The following is a 14,840-nucleotide window of genomic DNA, read 5'->3' on the forward strand; positions in this document are numbered from 1 at the left end:
GTGCTCCCAGTCCCTGGCAAGGTGTTGCACAATATTTGATTTAGTGCTGTTACAACACACCATGAAATGTTTCGAAACAAATCAGGATTATGTGTTTTGTCTCCTTCAAGTTGGTGGCAGCTCAGTTGCCACTAGTTTAGGTGTTACATTTCCCTTCATCTTAACAGTGTAGTCAACACCTCATTAACTATTTTGGGTGTGGGTGTACTTATTTTATTTCCTAAACTGTCTTAAATCTTTTGTTTTGCCCCTATCTTGTCTGTCTACAGTTCAGTTCGTATGTCTGTGGAAGGTTGGATAAGTTCTTTGAGGACCCGCTGAAGTTTGACCCAGAGAGGTTCCATCCAGACGCTGCCAAGTAAGTCACACGATACGTTTTCATTGTTTTATTGTTTCTTTACAACATTTGAATTGATTAAAGCAGAACTGAACTCGAGAATCAACTTCTCTCGTTGAAAACGGCATATGCTACATTGATATTAGCCAGAAACATTTCTTCCTGTGCCAAAATTGACTAAAAAGTGCAAGTAGGTTAATTTTCATTACTTACATGGTGGTTGGGTTTTGATTTCGCCCACTAACACGGGATAAACAGCTGCGGTGATTGTGCTCTATCCGATGGTATGGCACAACACACAGACAGTGAGACAGACCTGGCCTGCAGCGCAGGGGATCAGACTTTGTTTACATGAGACAACAAGTCATGCATTTTATACTGCACCAAACAACCTAGCTATATGTAAAATTGCCCGACTAAAACCTAGTCGACAAAAATGCCCTAACAGCTTTCTTGAGTTATCTTAGATTCATTCTGACTATTTTGAGGACACACCCACCTAATTTCTCTTAATGAGCAACAGAAAAATCTGTGCGTTCAGTCACTCTTTAAGAGCTAACCGACATGTTGTGTTTGTTTCTGTCCTGAAGACCCTATTACTGCTACTACCCCTTCGCCCTGGGACCACGCTCATGTCTGGGACAGAGCTTCGCACAGGTGAGCAGACTGTCCATATGAAATACATTGAAACAACTTTATTTGGGATTGTTCTCTGCTGATCCTATTATCCATCCTAGTTAGATTACTCCTGGACTTCTGCCTCCATTATATACTTTGTTTTATAGTTGAGCACACCAGATTTGTCATCCTTTAAAGAGATCTGTTGTTCACAGATGGAGGCCAAGGTAGTGATGGCCAAGCTGCTCCAGAGGTTTGACTTCAGCCTGCTGCCTGGCCAGTCCTTTGACATCCTGGACACTGGGACTTTGAGACCAAAGAGTGGAGTGGTGTGTAACATCAGACACAGAGGACAGACACCCGCAGCCTGACCTGACTGGGACCTGAACATGACTAGCACTTCTCTATAACATACTTGTCTTATTTCTTCTACTTCCTAGTGGAGCAAATTATCTCTTTCTTTCAATGAAGCACCTTATCGAATATCTAGCTATTTTTAATGAAAATGGATGTTGAATAATTATGTTTATTCTTTGTATCAATGGTGAAATAATATCTTAAATATGATGGTTCTATGTGTTGAAGAGTTACTAGGACAGACTTGACATCGGAGTGTTTGTATTTGTGCTGATTCCATGTTGTTAATTTACCCTTATCATGTAGTTACTATGCAGTTTACCTTTTATCACATATATAAAGGCTACTATGCAGTATACCATTTATCACATAATATAAAGGTTACTATGCAGTATACCATTTATCACATAATATAAAGAGATTTATAAAGTATATCTTAACTTCTTTGATGAACTTCCTAATCAACATTACCACAGTGCCTCTGTTGGAGTGAATTTACTATATTTTAATAAAATAATTGACCAAACATCACTGAGCTCCAGAAGATTAGACTACTTTTGTGCACAAGGTCATCGCTGTGAACCTGCAGGCAAACCAAGAACATTCATTCTCATGTTTTGTATCTTTCTCGTTTACACCCATATTTATTTTACTAGGCAAGTCAGTTAAGAACAAATTCTTATTTTCAACGACAGCCTAGGATCAGTGGGTTAACTGCCTTGTTCAGGGGCAAAATGACAGATGTTTTCACAATGTCACCCATCCTAAAAATCTAAGTAGAGCTCTTCCACTTGCTATTCAGTCAACAGGTGTCTAAAATGACCCATCTAGAGGTCATATGGGGCAGCAGGTAGCCTAGTGGCTAGTAACCAAAAGATTGCAAGATCGAATCCCTGAGCTGACTAGGTTAAAGTCAATCAAGTGTGGTATTTATTTTTCTCTGTAGCCTCAGCATTGTTGTTTCTTCATTAATTAGTCCAACGTTTGGAATGGTGTATCCATTGTTGGAATTGGGTCAACATGCCAGTGCAAGGATGTGTAGACTAAAGCTAACATTTGCGAATAGCATTTAACAGGGCTATGTCATTCAGTTGACTGAAAACAAGAGTGCTTCATTGTGTAACTTTAATAACATGTTTATAGACAACAAACAATGCAGTTTTAAGAAAATACAAAAAAAAAAGTAAGATCTAAGAAAAACATAATTAAAGAGCAGCAGTAAATAACAATAGCGGGCCAATGTGCCACCCGTGTCGAGGTAATTGAGGTAATATGTACATGTAGGTAGAGTTATTAAAGTGACTATGCATTGAAAATAAATAATGCAAGTAGCCTGGGTAGCCAATTTGATTAGATGTTCAGGAGTCTTATGGCTTGTCCGGTACCACTTGCTTGACATGGTTATAGCAGAGCATGTAGAAATCATAGATGTAATCATGCTGTAGTTTTCAGAATGAACCATTGACTATGTTGTTTTAGAAAAAAAATACAAAATAATAGCTAGTGGTCTATTTTCATAATTATTCTGTTTAATTTCTATTCCTGTCTCAAATCAACTGGAACTGACCATTTCAATTGCAGATTGCTATTTTCAAAACAGATCCGTTTGATAAATTCTATTGATAATTCATGTATTTTCACCTCATAACGTGTGAAGTTCCTCACTGTGGACCGTTCATTGCATGGAGTTGGCACGCTCTCCATCTCGCTACCTGCCTGCGTCTTGATTGGCCGTCTTGACCGAGATCCTACTGTACCATTTCAAACCCGAGTCTGCGCTACTCTACAGTCTGCGGAAGCAGGGGAGTACCGTGCAAATTCCCAACGAGCTCCGGGATTCAATCCGCTGCCAAGGCACTCACCAGTCACCACTTCGGGGAAAAAAGGCTTATTTTTGAAAGAGCTCGAGCACTGTGTCTGTTGTAAAATTCGTTCGTTTCCGTTGTCTCGGAAAAGCAACATGCTGGTATAGTAAATATAGGGCTAATAGTTGGTTTTTTTATTCCTTCCAAGCGCACATTTCTGTTGGATTTTTATCTGAATAATTATTTATTTTCGTGGATATTTTCGTTATTTTCTTCCACGGTGGAACGTGCGGAGCACGATGTGCACATGCGGTGGGATGCTCAGGGTTCTCCTGACAGTTCTCAGTTGAGTGATGGAGATTTGATCGGTAAACATTCGCTTGTTTTGTTTTTACACAATATATACATAATTTATGAACGAATGAAAAAATACCAAGAAGGACTGCAAAGATTCGACAGTGATATTTTTTGAAAGAGTTGTGCGTGCAGTCTTCTGCATGGTTGCTATAGCCAACATCTCATTGCCATTTTAATTTGTTTAATTTAACTTTTCCATCCGAAGTGCCACTGTTAGCATCATTTCCGTATCATGTATTCACATTTCAATACAATTCCGCAATTGAGACTCGGCTAGTTTAGCCTAAATATCCAGCTTATTTCCGTACCGTTATTGGACCGAGGAGAGAGCACAGACCCGACGGAGACATGGCTAAAAACCCGTCCGAGGGACCCAATGAGCCAGATCTGAATCAGCTACCGGACGAAGAGCTGCTGCAATGGGGCAAGGAGCAGCTGGTCAACAGGCTAAGGAGAGTGGACAGCGATAAGTTATACCTGATGATCGAGCACGGCAACATGATGAAAGACGTTAACCGGAGGCTGCAGGTGCACCTGCACGAGATCCGCAACCTGAAGGAGATCAACCAGAAGCTCCAGGACGACAACAACGAGCTGCGCGAGCTCTGCTGCTTCCTGGACGACGACCGGCAGAAGGGCAAGAAGCTGTCCCGGGAGTGGCAGCGGTTTGGCCGGTACTCCGCGAACGCCATGTGGAAGGAGGTGGGCACCTACCAGCTGAAGCTCAAAGAGCTCGAGGCCAACCAGGAGACAGTGTTGCGAGAGAACACGGACCTGAAGGAGATCATCTTCATGCTGGATGAGGAGAGGAACGGAGCCGGTTCCCGGAGCTCCATAGACTCTCAGTCCAGCCTCACCAACCTGAACGGCGGGACAGGGATAGTTCGGGACTTCGGGGATGGCAGTAGTACCTCCAGCACGGGGAGCACAGGTAGCCCTGACCACCACCACAGCCACAGCCACATACACAAGCTGCCCGCAGAGAGGGAGGGCAAGCTGGGCAGCACCTTCCAGAGGAGGTCCATGGACGACCTGTCAGCGCCACACCATCACAGGAGCATCCCTAATGGACTCAATGGTATGTTTATACACCTGTAATACACACCTGCCATACACTTGTCATGGCCTACATCGGTCCACACATCTGTATGCAGCTGCCCACACCTGGACGCAACTGTCCATAGGCCATCTCATCTCAATGGTCCATACCAGCCGGGCGTGAGCTGGGATGTTAAATGCATAGGAGAAGGGGGGGATATCATTATTATTGATATTTGTACAGAATTGTTGAGGGAGATTGCAAGTAAGCATTTCCCTGCACTGAATACCTGCTGTAAACTAAGTTGTTTTTATTTGTCTAATTTGAATTAGACATTCCACCAGCAGTAGGGACTAAAAATGCAGAGTCATCTCTATATGACTCTGAGACAGACTGACTATTCAGACAGACTGACCCTTCAGACAGACTGACCCTTCAGACAGACTGACCCTTCAGACAGACTGACTATTCAGACAGACTGACCCTTCAGACAGACTGACCCTTCAGACAGACTGACCCTTCAGACAGACTGACCCTTCAGACAGACAGACTTATATGATAACACAGAGACATTGGACAGTGATGCTCCCTGAGTACCCCTCCCTCCTCCAGACGGATTCAGTCAAGGCCCGCACAGCAGTGGATCAACCTGCCATATGACAGTCTGACTGACTGACTGTTTTTTTTTCTCCCCCCGACAGACAGCCAGACTAAACTATTATTATTGTTGTGATTACCTCACTGTTTCTGTGTTTAAATCCTCTTCTCATCCTGAGAGGAAGTCATGATTGGGGTGCTTACTGTAACACATGTAATGTACACGCGCTCACACACACGCGCTCGCACACACACGCACGCACGCACGCACATCACACACACACACACGCACACACACACACACACACACACACACACACACACACACACACACACACACACACACACACACACACACACACACACACACACACACACACTGGATGCCTGAGTAGCCTCTTCAGTGTCCTACCATCAGATTGATGTGTGGTGAATTAGGTCACTGAGTATCACGGCCCTGAAGGAAGAAGAGCCGACTATTTTAATCGCTTTTAGAAGGGCTCAGGAAAATTGATTTTGGATGAGTTCACTGATTATCACTGTTGTCTTTGGCTCTTGGGGAGCTGTCTCTCTCTCTCCGTCTCTCTCTTTGTCTCTCTCTCTCACAATCTCTCTGTCTCTACCTCTCCCCTGGAGCAGAGTGAGCACAACCTGTCTTCTCTGGGCAGCCAGGTTTGTCTGTGACGACCGGTCTCTATAGCCAGACTGTTCTCACTGAGTCTGTACCTAGTCACTGTTTTCCTCAGTTTTCTATCAGTCACAGTGGTCAGATAGTCTGCCACCATGTACTGTCTGTTTAGAGACAAATAGCATTGACGTTTACTTCCATATTCTGTGTTGTCTTTCCAATAGGTGATTATATTTTTATTTTTGCTTTGTGATGATTTGGTTGGGCCAGATTTCCTGAGTGCTGTCCTGAGGCTCTATGGGGTTGGTTTGGCTTGGTGAACTGAGCCTCAGAACCAGCTGGCTGAGGGGACTGTTCTCTTGTTCCATCTCTTGACATTGTAGAGCTGTGTGATGAAATGTTTTAGGGTCGCTTGTTTTTAGATGGTTGTAAAATTTGATGGCTCTTTTTTCTATTCAAATGAGGAGGGGGTTTTGGCCCAATTCTGCTTCTGATCTACATGAGTTTTTTTCTTTGCACTTGCAATACAGTCTTGCAAAACTCTGTATGCAGTATTTCAATTGGATGTTTGTCTCTCTCTCTCTCTCTCTCTCTCTCTCTCTCTCTCTCTCTCTCTCTCTCCCAAGGGTCTCTAACTCTCTGCTAAGGGTCTCCGTCTCTCTGCTTAGGGGACATTTGAAATGCATCAAGCCGACTAGAAATCAATGAATGCGCTGTTCTAAGACCTAAATACCCAGGCTTTAGCAGAGTGTTGGATGAAATACCATAATGAAATAGGATGCTAAGCCTAGTTTAATCTGCACATTACCACCATTACCCCACCCACGCTCACGTACGTACGCACACTCACTCACTCACTCACTCACTCACTCACTCACTCACTCACTCACTCACCACAATGATTTGTTCTTTAGGATAAATACAGTCTGTTTCGTGCTGTAGCATACAAACAGACAGGCCGCCTAATTCCAGCCTCTGATTCGTTTGTTTTAGGAACGCAACACGGGTGCACTTCCTCAAGGAAATATTGTTCTATGTTCTGATTCCACAGCTGGTGTCTTTTGAGATTCCAGGAATTTTAGAATCTTAAAACCCTGAAGGTAGATATCCCGTATCCTAACAGCATGTTAGCAAACGGAGCTGTTTTTAATCTGCACACAAACACATTTTTTTGGCCATGTTTGTGCATCATTGCGTAACAGCAATATTGTGTGTGCTTGTCTGCCTGTGGCGGAATGGGGCTGGGCAGGGCTCACCTCTCTAGCCTCTCTAAGCTGATGTTACGCTAAGCCCCTGAACCAAACCGTCCGTCTATGCCCTGGACTGACACTGTACTGTACAACCCTATGCTCATCACTGTCAGACAGTCTGGATCTCCATAGCTTGTCTCCATGACTGGCATGGACTGTGTGTCAACACGAGACTCACTGTAGGGAATGATTACTCTATCTGCACATACAAAAATATGTATAGATTTTTAAATTAAATCTGAAATATTTTTTGATGGGGACATTCTCTCCACTATCCCAGCTCTCTCCTCACTCAGTCAGTGTCAGTCAGTCAGTCAGTCAGAGCCAGTCAGTCTGACTGACTCAGTCAATCAGTTAGTAAGCCAGAGCCAAGCTGATGGATGAGGAGAGGAGGGGATGTGTAGGTCTGATGTTTGAAGTCCAAGGGGAACAGTTGTTAGTTGCTGACTGGATGCTGAGTTCTGTAGCTTCAGTCAGGGCATCCAGATGCCAAGGAAGCCCTGGGGACTTTAGTAGACAAACATTAAAACCGTTACCGAGGTGCTAAATGAGAGACCACTGTGCCAGAGTGGGAGGATGGGCAGATGGATGGAAGAAGGGGAGGAGTGGGAATTCTAGAGCTGGCATGCTCTTAAAGAATGAATCCAACCAACAACTACAGAAAACTATTGTTCTGCCTCGTCTCCACTCAAAAAGATCCCCCACATAGCCCTCGCCACATTTCTGGCTCCTCTACCCCTTAAGAAAGAGGAGGGAGAGAGAGCAAGCAAGGGGCGCGAGACAGGCAAGCAAACAAAAGGCCTTCAAAGAGGCTTGGTAGTGGGGGGTTGGCTGGGAGGTGGTGGGGGGGTTAGGCTAGGGAGAGGTGGCGGTATTGCTAGGGTGAAGTAGTGGGTAGGCTTGGTAGTAGTGGTGGGGGGGCGGGGGGGGGGGGGGGGGGGGGCAAGACAGGGAGGAGTTTCTGGTGGATCCTGCTGTCAGTGTAATTGCATTTTTGAGTCAGTTTGAGTCTGGTGACACTCCCCCTCTCCTTTTGGGGATAACTAGCTCTATACACACATATCTAAAGTTGATCTTTCTTAACCTGGAGAGATGGAGGAATGCATACCTCATAAGCCTAGCCTATAAGTGTTGAAACACCAATGGATGCTTTACATGCAACTTCTTTTTCCAGACCTCTGTTTGCTGGGATGGGTTATTAAAGATCATTGATTGATTGAAGCCTGAATTAAAACTATGCCTGAAACTATACTTGCCTGTACATTGCCTGTCCCTATGTATACAACCGTGCGTGAGGCTACCCTTCCATTCATATAGGCTACATGCTGATTTCAGGTTCGGTGATGACACCGAGCATTGAGTGGAGTCTGAACAGAAACTATGTAGCCTATAGGCATGTTATATTGCGTGTCTCTGTGTGTATAGTACAGCAGTCACTTGTGTTCTACTTCCAGGAGCCACTGTCTGCATTCACTTATATCATTGGTGGTCTGGAATCTGGAATGGGATTCCACCCAAGGCTCTGAAATATGATGCAGTTGAGTTGCACATGTACAGTAAGACTTGCATTGCATTGTGGTGACTTGACTTTATGGAGGTGTGTGTGTGTGTGTGTGTGTGTGTGTGTGTGTGTGTGTGTGTGTGTGTGTGTGTGTGTGTGTGTGTCTGTACAGTTCTATCCTGAGGTCTGGTTTGTATTTTTGTAAGGCTCCAGACCTGATGAGACCAATACATTTCTCTAAACCTGTCTGTCTCAGTGCTGCTGGGTTGAAATAGCACAGATATGCAAATAAGGATGCTTCCTTCACAGCCACGCCTCCTGACTGGGACTGGACGAAATGGCCAAAATATCTTGTCATGATATTTGTCACATATTTGATAGTATTTAACAGTATTTGATGTTTCTGAATAATAAATGTTCTAAAAAGACTTTCTGGGTGGTTCAAGACCCTAGGGTAGTTCATAACCCTAGTGTGGTTCATGACCCTAGGGTAGTTCATAACCCTAGTGTGGTTCATGACCCTAGGGTAGTTCATAACCCTAGTGTGGTTCATGACCCTAGGGTAGTTCATAACCCTAGTGTGGTTCATGACCCTAGGGTAGTTCATAACCCTAGTGTGGTTCATGACCCTAGGGTAGTTCATAACCCTAGTGTGGTTCATGACCCTAGGGTAGTTCATAACCCTAGTGTGGTTCATGACCCTAGGGTAGTTCATAACCCTAGTGTGGTTCATGACCCTAGGGTGGTTCATGACCCTAGTGTGGTTCATGACCCTAGTGTAGTTCATGACCCTAGTGTAGTTCATGACCCTAGGGTAGTTCATGACCCTAGTGTGTCAACATAAATTATGAGTGATTTCAATGGGACTTTCACCATTAACACTGTTTAATCCGACTACAAACTAAAATAATTTTCAGCGTTTGCATACATTTCTGCATTTCCTGCACGACTATTTTCATTTTCACACTGTGCCACACAGCATGATATGGGCCCCAAAAAAATCTAGGACTAGATAATCGGTGAACTGTTGCAATAATGATTATTCTAATTTTATAGTTAGAATATAGTGGGCAGCACTTGACATGACAGCGAATGAATAAGCCAGTGAGGAATTATTGACAGGGTAGGAATCAAAGTGTTGGTCACTGTTTCCAGGTGACCATAATTAGATGTTACGTTAAGTGTTTTCTTTCTTTCATGCAGCTAGCTAGCTAACATACTAATGTTTTGCCTTTTCCTCTCTGATAAGATACTGTTGCACAAACATGCTCATCTAGGCCTACATCAGCACTGGTACCAGGCAGTATTAGCTAACTAGCTACGTTTGCTCTGACTCTTTAGTAAATTTTGCAAGCCAGCCAGCTAACTAACAATTAGCATTAGTTGCTAACATAAATTATTTTGCTAAGAAAAGCAAATTAGCAAACAGTAGTTTGATAACAGTAAGATACACAAACAAATAGTGTAACTATAGAACTCTGGTGGAAAGCAGCATGTCACCAACATTGTTGCATCACATCTGACCATGTGGAGTGAACAAAGTGCTCATGGTCCAACAACTGCTCTCTCCTTGAGTGACAGGGGGCAGGGCTTGGTGAGGTTAGCAGCATGTCACCAACATTGTTGCATCACATCTGACCATGTGGAGTGAACGACAAGAAAGTGCTCATGGTCCAACAACTGCTCTCTCCTTGAGTGACAGGGGGCAGGGCTTGGTGAGGTTAGCAGCATGTCACCAACGTTGTTGCATCACATCTGACCATGTGGAGTGAAAGACAAGAAAGTGCTCATGGTCCAACAACTGCTCTCTCCTTGAGTGACTCTCTCCTTGGTGTGGTTAGCAGCATGCAGCAGCAGGAGGAGAGGGAGAGGAATGACCAAAGTAGCAAACTACAAGTAAACAACAAAAATTGACATTATACAAGCTGGATGTGCGTATCACATTTAACAAACCAAACATTGAAATACCGCTGTAGAAGGGAAAGTAAAAACTCCGGTCTGTTAATAAATACTGGTATATAGTAAAATAAGGTATACCACCCAGCCCTATTCCTGACCTTACAAAGACCTCTCTCTCCCTCTCTCTCTCTCTCTCTTTCTTTCTTTCTCTCTCTTTCTCAATTCAATTTCAATTGAAGGGCTTTATTGGCATGGGAAACATATGTTAACATTGCCAAAGCAAGTTAAGTAGATAATAAACAAAAGTGAAATAAAGAATAACAATTATAACAATTATTAATAACATAATAACAATTATGTCTATATACACTGTTGTAGCGATGTGAAAATAGTTAAAGTACAAAAGGGAAAATAAATAAATGTACATATGGGTTGTATTTACAATGGTGTTTGTTCTTCACTGGTTGACCTTTTCTTGTGGCAGCAGGTCACAAATCGTGCTGCTGTGATGTCACAAATATGTGTCTCTAATATGGTCATACATTTGGCAGGAGGTTAGGAAGTGCAGCTCAGTTTCCAACTCATTTTGTGGGCAGTGTTCACATAGCCTGTCTTCTCTTGAGAGCCAGGTCTGCCTACAGCTGCCTTTCTCAATAGCAGGGTTATGCTCACTGAGTCTGTACGTAGTCAAAGCTTTCCTTAAGTTTGGGTCAGTCACATTGGTCAGGTATTCTGCCACTGTGTACTCACTCTCTGTTTAGAGCCAAATAGCATTTTAGTTTGCTCTGTGTTTTAAAAAAAATTATTTCCATTGTGTCAAGTAAATAACTTTTTGTTTTCTCATGATTTGGTTGGGTCTAATTGTGTTGCTGTCCTGAGGCTCTGTGGGGTCTGTTTGTGTTTGTGTTTGTGAACAGAGCCCCAGGACCAGCTTGCTTAGGGGACTCTTCTCCAGGTTTATTTCGCTGTAGGTGATGGCTTTGTTATGGAAGGTTTGGGAATCTTCCTTTTAGGTGGTTGTAGAATTTAACAGATATTTTCTGGATTTAGATAATTAGTGGGTATCGGTCTAATTCTGCTCTGCATGCATTATTTGGTGTTTTATGTTGTACACTGAAGATTTTTTTGCAGAATTCGGCATGAAGAGTCTCAATTTGGTGTTTGTCCCATTTTTACCAGCAGCATACCACCCTGCATACTACTGCTGGCTTGCTTCTGAAGCTAAGCAGGGTTGGTCCTGGTCAGTTCCTGGATGGGAGACCAGATGCTGCTGTAAGTGGTGTTGGAGGGCCAATAGGAGGCACTCTTTCCTCTGGTCTAAAAAAATGTCCCAATGCCCCATGGCAGTGATTGGGGACACTGCCCTGTGTAGGGTGGCGTCTTTTGGATGGGACGTTAAATGGGTGTCCTGACTCTAAGGTCATTAAAGATCCCATGGCACTTATCGTAAGAGTAGGGGTGTTAACCCCGGTGTCCTGGCTAAATTCCCAATCTGGCCCTCAAACCATCACGGTCACCTAATAATCCCCAGTTTACAATTGGCTCATTCATCCCCCTCCTCTCCCCTGTAACTATGCCCCAGGTCGTTGCTGCAAATGAGAACGTGTTCTCAGTAAACTTACCTGGAAAAATAACGGAAAAATAAAAAAATACATTTTGTGAAGTCTTGGTTTGTGAGCGGACGCCAGACCTCACAACCATAAAAGGCAATGGATTCTATAACTGATTTAAGTATTTTTTGCCAGATCCCAATGGGTATTTCGAAATGTATGTTCCTTTTGATGGCATAGAAGTCCCTTCTTGCCTTGTTTCTCAGCTTGTTCACAGCTTTGTGGAAGTTACCTGTGGCGCTGATGTTTAGGCCGAGGTATGTCTCATTTTTTGTGTACTCTAGGGCAACTGTGTCTAGATGGAATCTGTATTTGTGGTCCTGTCAACTGGACCTTTTTTGGAACACCATTATTTTTGTCTTACTGAGATTTACTGTCAGGGCCCCGGTCTGCCAGAATCTGTGCAGATGATCTAGGTGCTGCTGTAGGCCCTCCTTGGTTGGGGACAGAAGCATCAGATCATCAGCAAACAGTAGACTCTCCCTCTCTCCCTCTCTCCTTCCTTCACCCTATTTCCCTCTCTCACTCTCTCTCTCTCTCTCTCTTTCATTACATTGCTGCCTGTACATGAGAGTCAGTGTAGTTTGTAAATGAGTCATAGTTACCTGGGAATCCACCTCCCGCACAACCAGGTTGCTAAGGATTACTCTTCAACCAAGCTGCTAAGAATAGCAAACTTTCTCACAAAAAGTATAGGCCTAAGTGCACTTTATCTAATATGCAGATGTCTGATTTCCATTTAAGTAAATAAGACAGTGCTAGATATATTCTCGAGTATAGCAATCTAAATCACATCACCGTTGTTGATGGTATAATTGGGGCCGTTATTAATGAGGATTAGACAGCCATAAACCAGTTTTAAAGTGTTGATTTAGTAAACAGTTCTAGGCCAGCTGTGGCAGGGTTATTCCCCCTAGTCTATTAGCTATATATGCTAATTAGAGACAGACCCGCCCTGCTCTGGTCCCAGCAGCAGATGACCCCTCAAGGGTTAATCCAACTCACAGGCTGTGTTTGGTTTTAGTGTGTGTGTGTGTGTGTTAGTGTGTGTGAGTGTGTATGTGTGTGTGTGTGTATGTGTGTGTGATTGCATGTTTGTGTGCATGCGTGTGTGTGTGAGTGTGTATGTGTGTGTGTGTGTGTGTGTGAGTGCATGTTTGTGTGCGTGTGTGTGTGAGTGTGTATGTGTGTGTGTGTGTGTGTGTGTGTGTGTGAGTGTGTGAGTGTGTGAGTGTGAGTGTGTGTGTGTGTGAGTGTGTGAGTGTGAGTGTGTGTGTGTGTGAGTGTGTGAGTGTGTATGTGTGTGTGTGTGTGTGTGTGAGTGTGTGAGTGTGTGTGTGTGTGTGAGTGTGTGTGTGTGTGTGTGTGTGTGAGTGTGTGTTTGAGTGTGAGTGTGTGTCAGTTTTTAGGGAATGCAGCACTGGAATTAAACTCTGTTGAGAGTTAAAGGCCATGATTTAGAACAGTGGGCCACAGACATTGATAAATGATCCGTCTTCTGTATCCATTATGTCTTTCAGGAGTTAGCGCTGGTTACCATGGCGTTATTCAGTTAGGAACTGGGTTCTCCAGAGAATGACAACGCTGTGAAAAAGTGTTTTGATTTTGCAAACTAGACCTAGGCTATCTTTCTGTTTCTTAATAATATGGTGAAGATAAACCATTTTGATGTTTCATTAAATTGATTTTAATGTTATTTTTAAAGGAACACTAACTATTTGAGTAATAATTTAGTCACACCATAAAACTCACGCTCTTGGACTAAATCAGGTGCAAATTAGACTCTGTTAGTCACACACAGAAAAGCCATAAAATAGAATGGCTTTTTAAACTGTGACTTTTAACACCTACACACATAATTGCTTTAATTGCGTCATTACTGTGCCGGTGTGTGTGTGTGTGTGTGTGAACGTTTTTGTGTGTTCGACCTCATTTCTGTCTGATTTTATCACCAGGTCATCATTCCGGCTGTGCTGGAATCTCTCTCCTCCCCTTTCTCTCTCTATCTCTCTGGTGGGCAGAGAGGACCAAGGAGCACCCTAATCTGAATGGTGAAAAAAGGCTAGATTCAGTAGTTTATCAAATACATTTTTATTTGACACAAGCGCTGAATACAACAGGTGTAGGCCTTATTGTGAAATGCTGAATACAACAGGTGTAGGCCTTATTGTGAAATGCTTACTTGCAAGCCCTTAACCAACAATGCAGAGTTAAAAGAAAATATATATATATACCGAAATAACACCATAAAATAACAATAGCGGGGCTATATACAGGGGGTACCGGTACAGAGTCAATGTGGAGGCTATATACAGGGGGTACCAGTACAGAGTCAATGTGGAGGCTATATACAGGGGTACCGGTACAGAGTCAATGTGGAGGCTATATACAGGGGGTACCGGTACTGAGTCAATGTGGAGGCTATATACAGGGGGTACCGGTACAGAGTCAATGTGGAGGCTATATACAGGGGGTACCGGTACTGAGTCAATGTGGAGGCTATATACAGGGGGTACCAGTACAGAGTCAATGTGGAGGCTATATACAGGGGGTACCGGTACAGAGTCAATGTGGAGGCTATATACAGGGGTACCGGTACAGAGTCAATGTGGAGGCTATATACAGAGGGTACCGGTACAGAGTCAATGTGGAGGCTATATACAGGGGGTACCGGTACAGAGTCAATGTGGAGGCTATATACAGGGGGTACCGGTACAGAGTCAATGTGGAGGCTATATACAGGGGGTACCGGTACAGAGTCAATGTGGAGGCTATATACAGGGGGTACCGGTACAGAGTCAATGTGGAGGCTATATACAGGGGGTACCAGTACAGAGTCAAT

General features: G+C 43.6%; 1 protein-coding gene and 1 long non-coding RNA gene across 2 annotated transcripts; both read left to right on the forward strand.

Moving 5' to 3' along the window:
• Nucleotides 1–250: 250 nt before the first annotated feature.
• Nucleotides 251–1,832, forward strand: LOC139399928 (uncharacterized). The gene is made up of 4 exons (XR_011632300.1): nt 251–358; nt 928–994; nt 1,171–1,617; nt 1,693–1,832. It is a non-coding gene; the product is annotated as an uncharacterized lncRNA (long non-coding RNA).
• Nucleotides 1,833–3,622: 1,790 nt separating this feature from the next.
• Nucleotides 3,623–4,572, forward strand: LOC139399927 (coiled-coil domain-containing protein 85C-B-like). The gene has a single exon (XM_071145057.1). The coding sequence runs from the start codon at nt 3,823–3,825 to the stop codon at nt 4,570–4,572; it is 750 nt and encodes a 249-aa protein (XP_071001158.1). The 5' UTR covers nt 3,623–3,822.
• Nucleotides 4,573–14,840: the final 10,268 nt, after the last annotated feature.

Source organism: Oncorhynchus clarkii, unplaced genomic scaffold, assembly GCF_045791955.1.
Source record: "Oncorhynchus clarkii lewisi isolate Uvic-CL-2024 unplaced genomic scaffold, UVic_Ocla_1.0 unplaced_contig_6711_pilon_pilon, whole genome shotgun sequence".
NCBI classification, from domain to species: Eukaryota; Metazoa; Chordata; class Actinopteri; order Salmoniformes; family Salmonidae; genus Oncorhynchus; species Oncorhynchus clarkii.

Excerpts from the sequence above, each read along its gene's own strand:
- LOC139399927 (XM_071145057.1), top strand. The coding sequence starts at position 3,823 with ATGGCTAAAAACCCGTCCGAGGGACCCAATGAGCCAGATCTGAATCAG.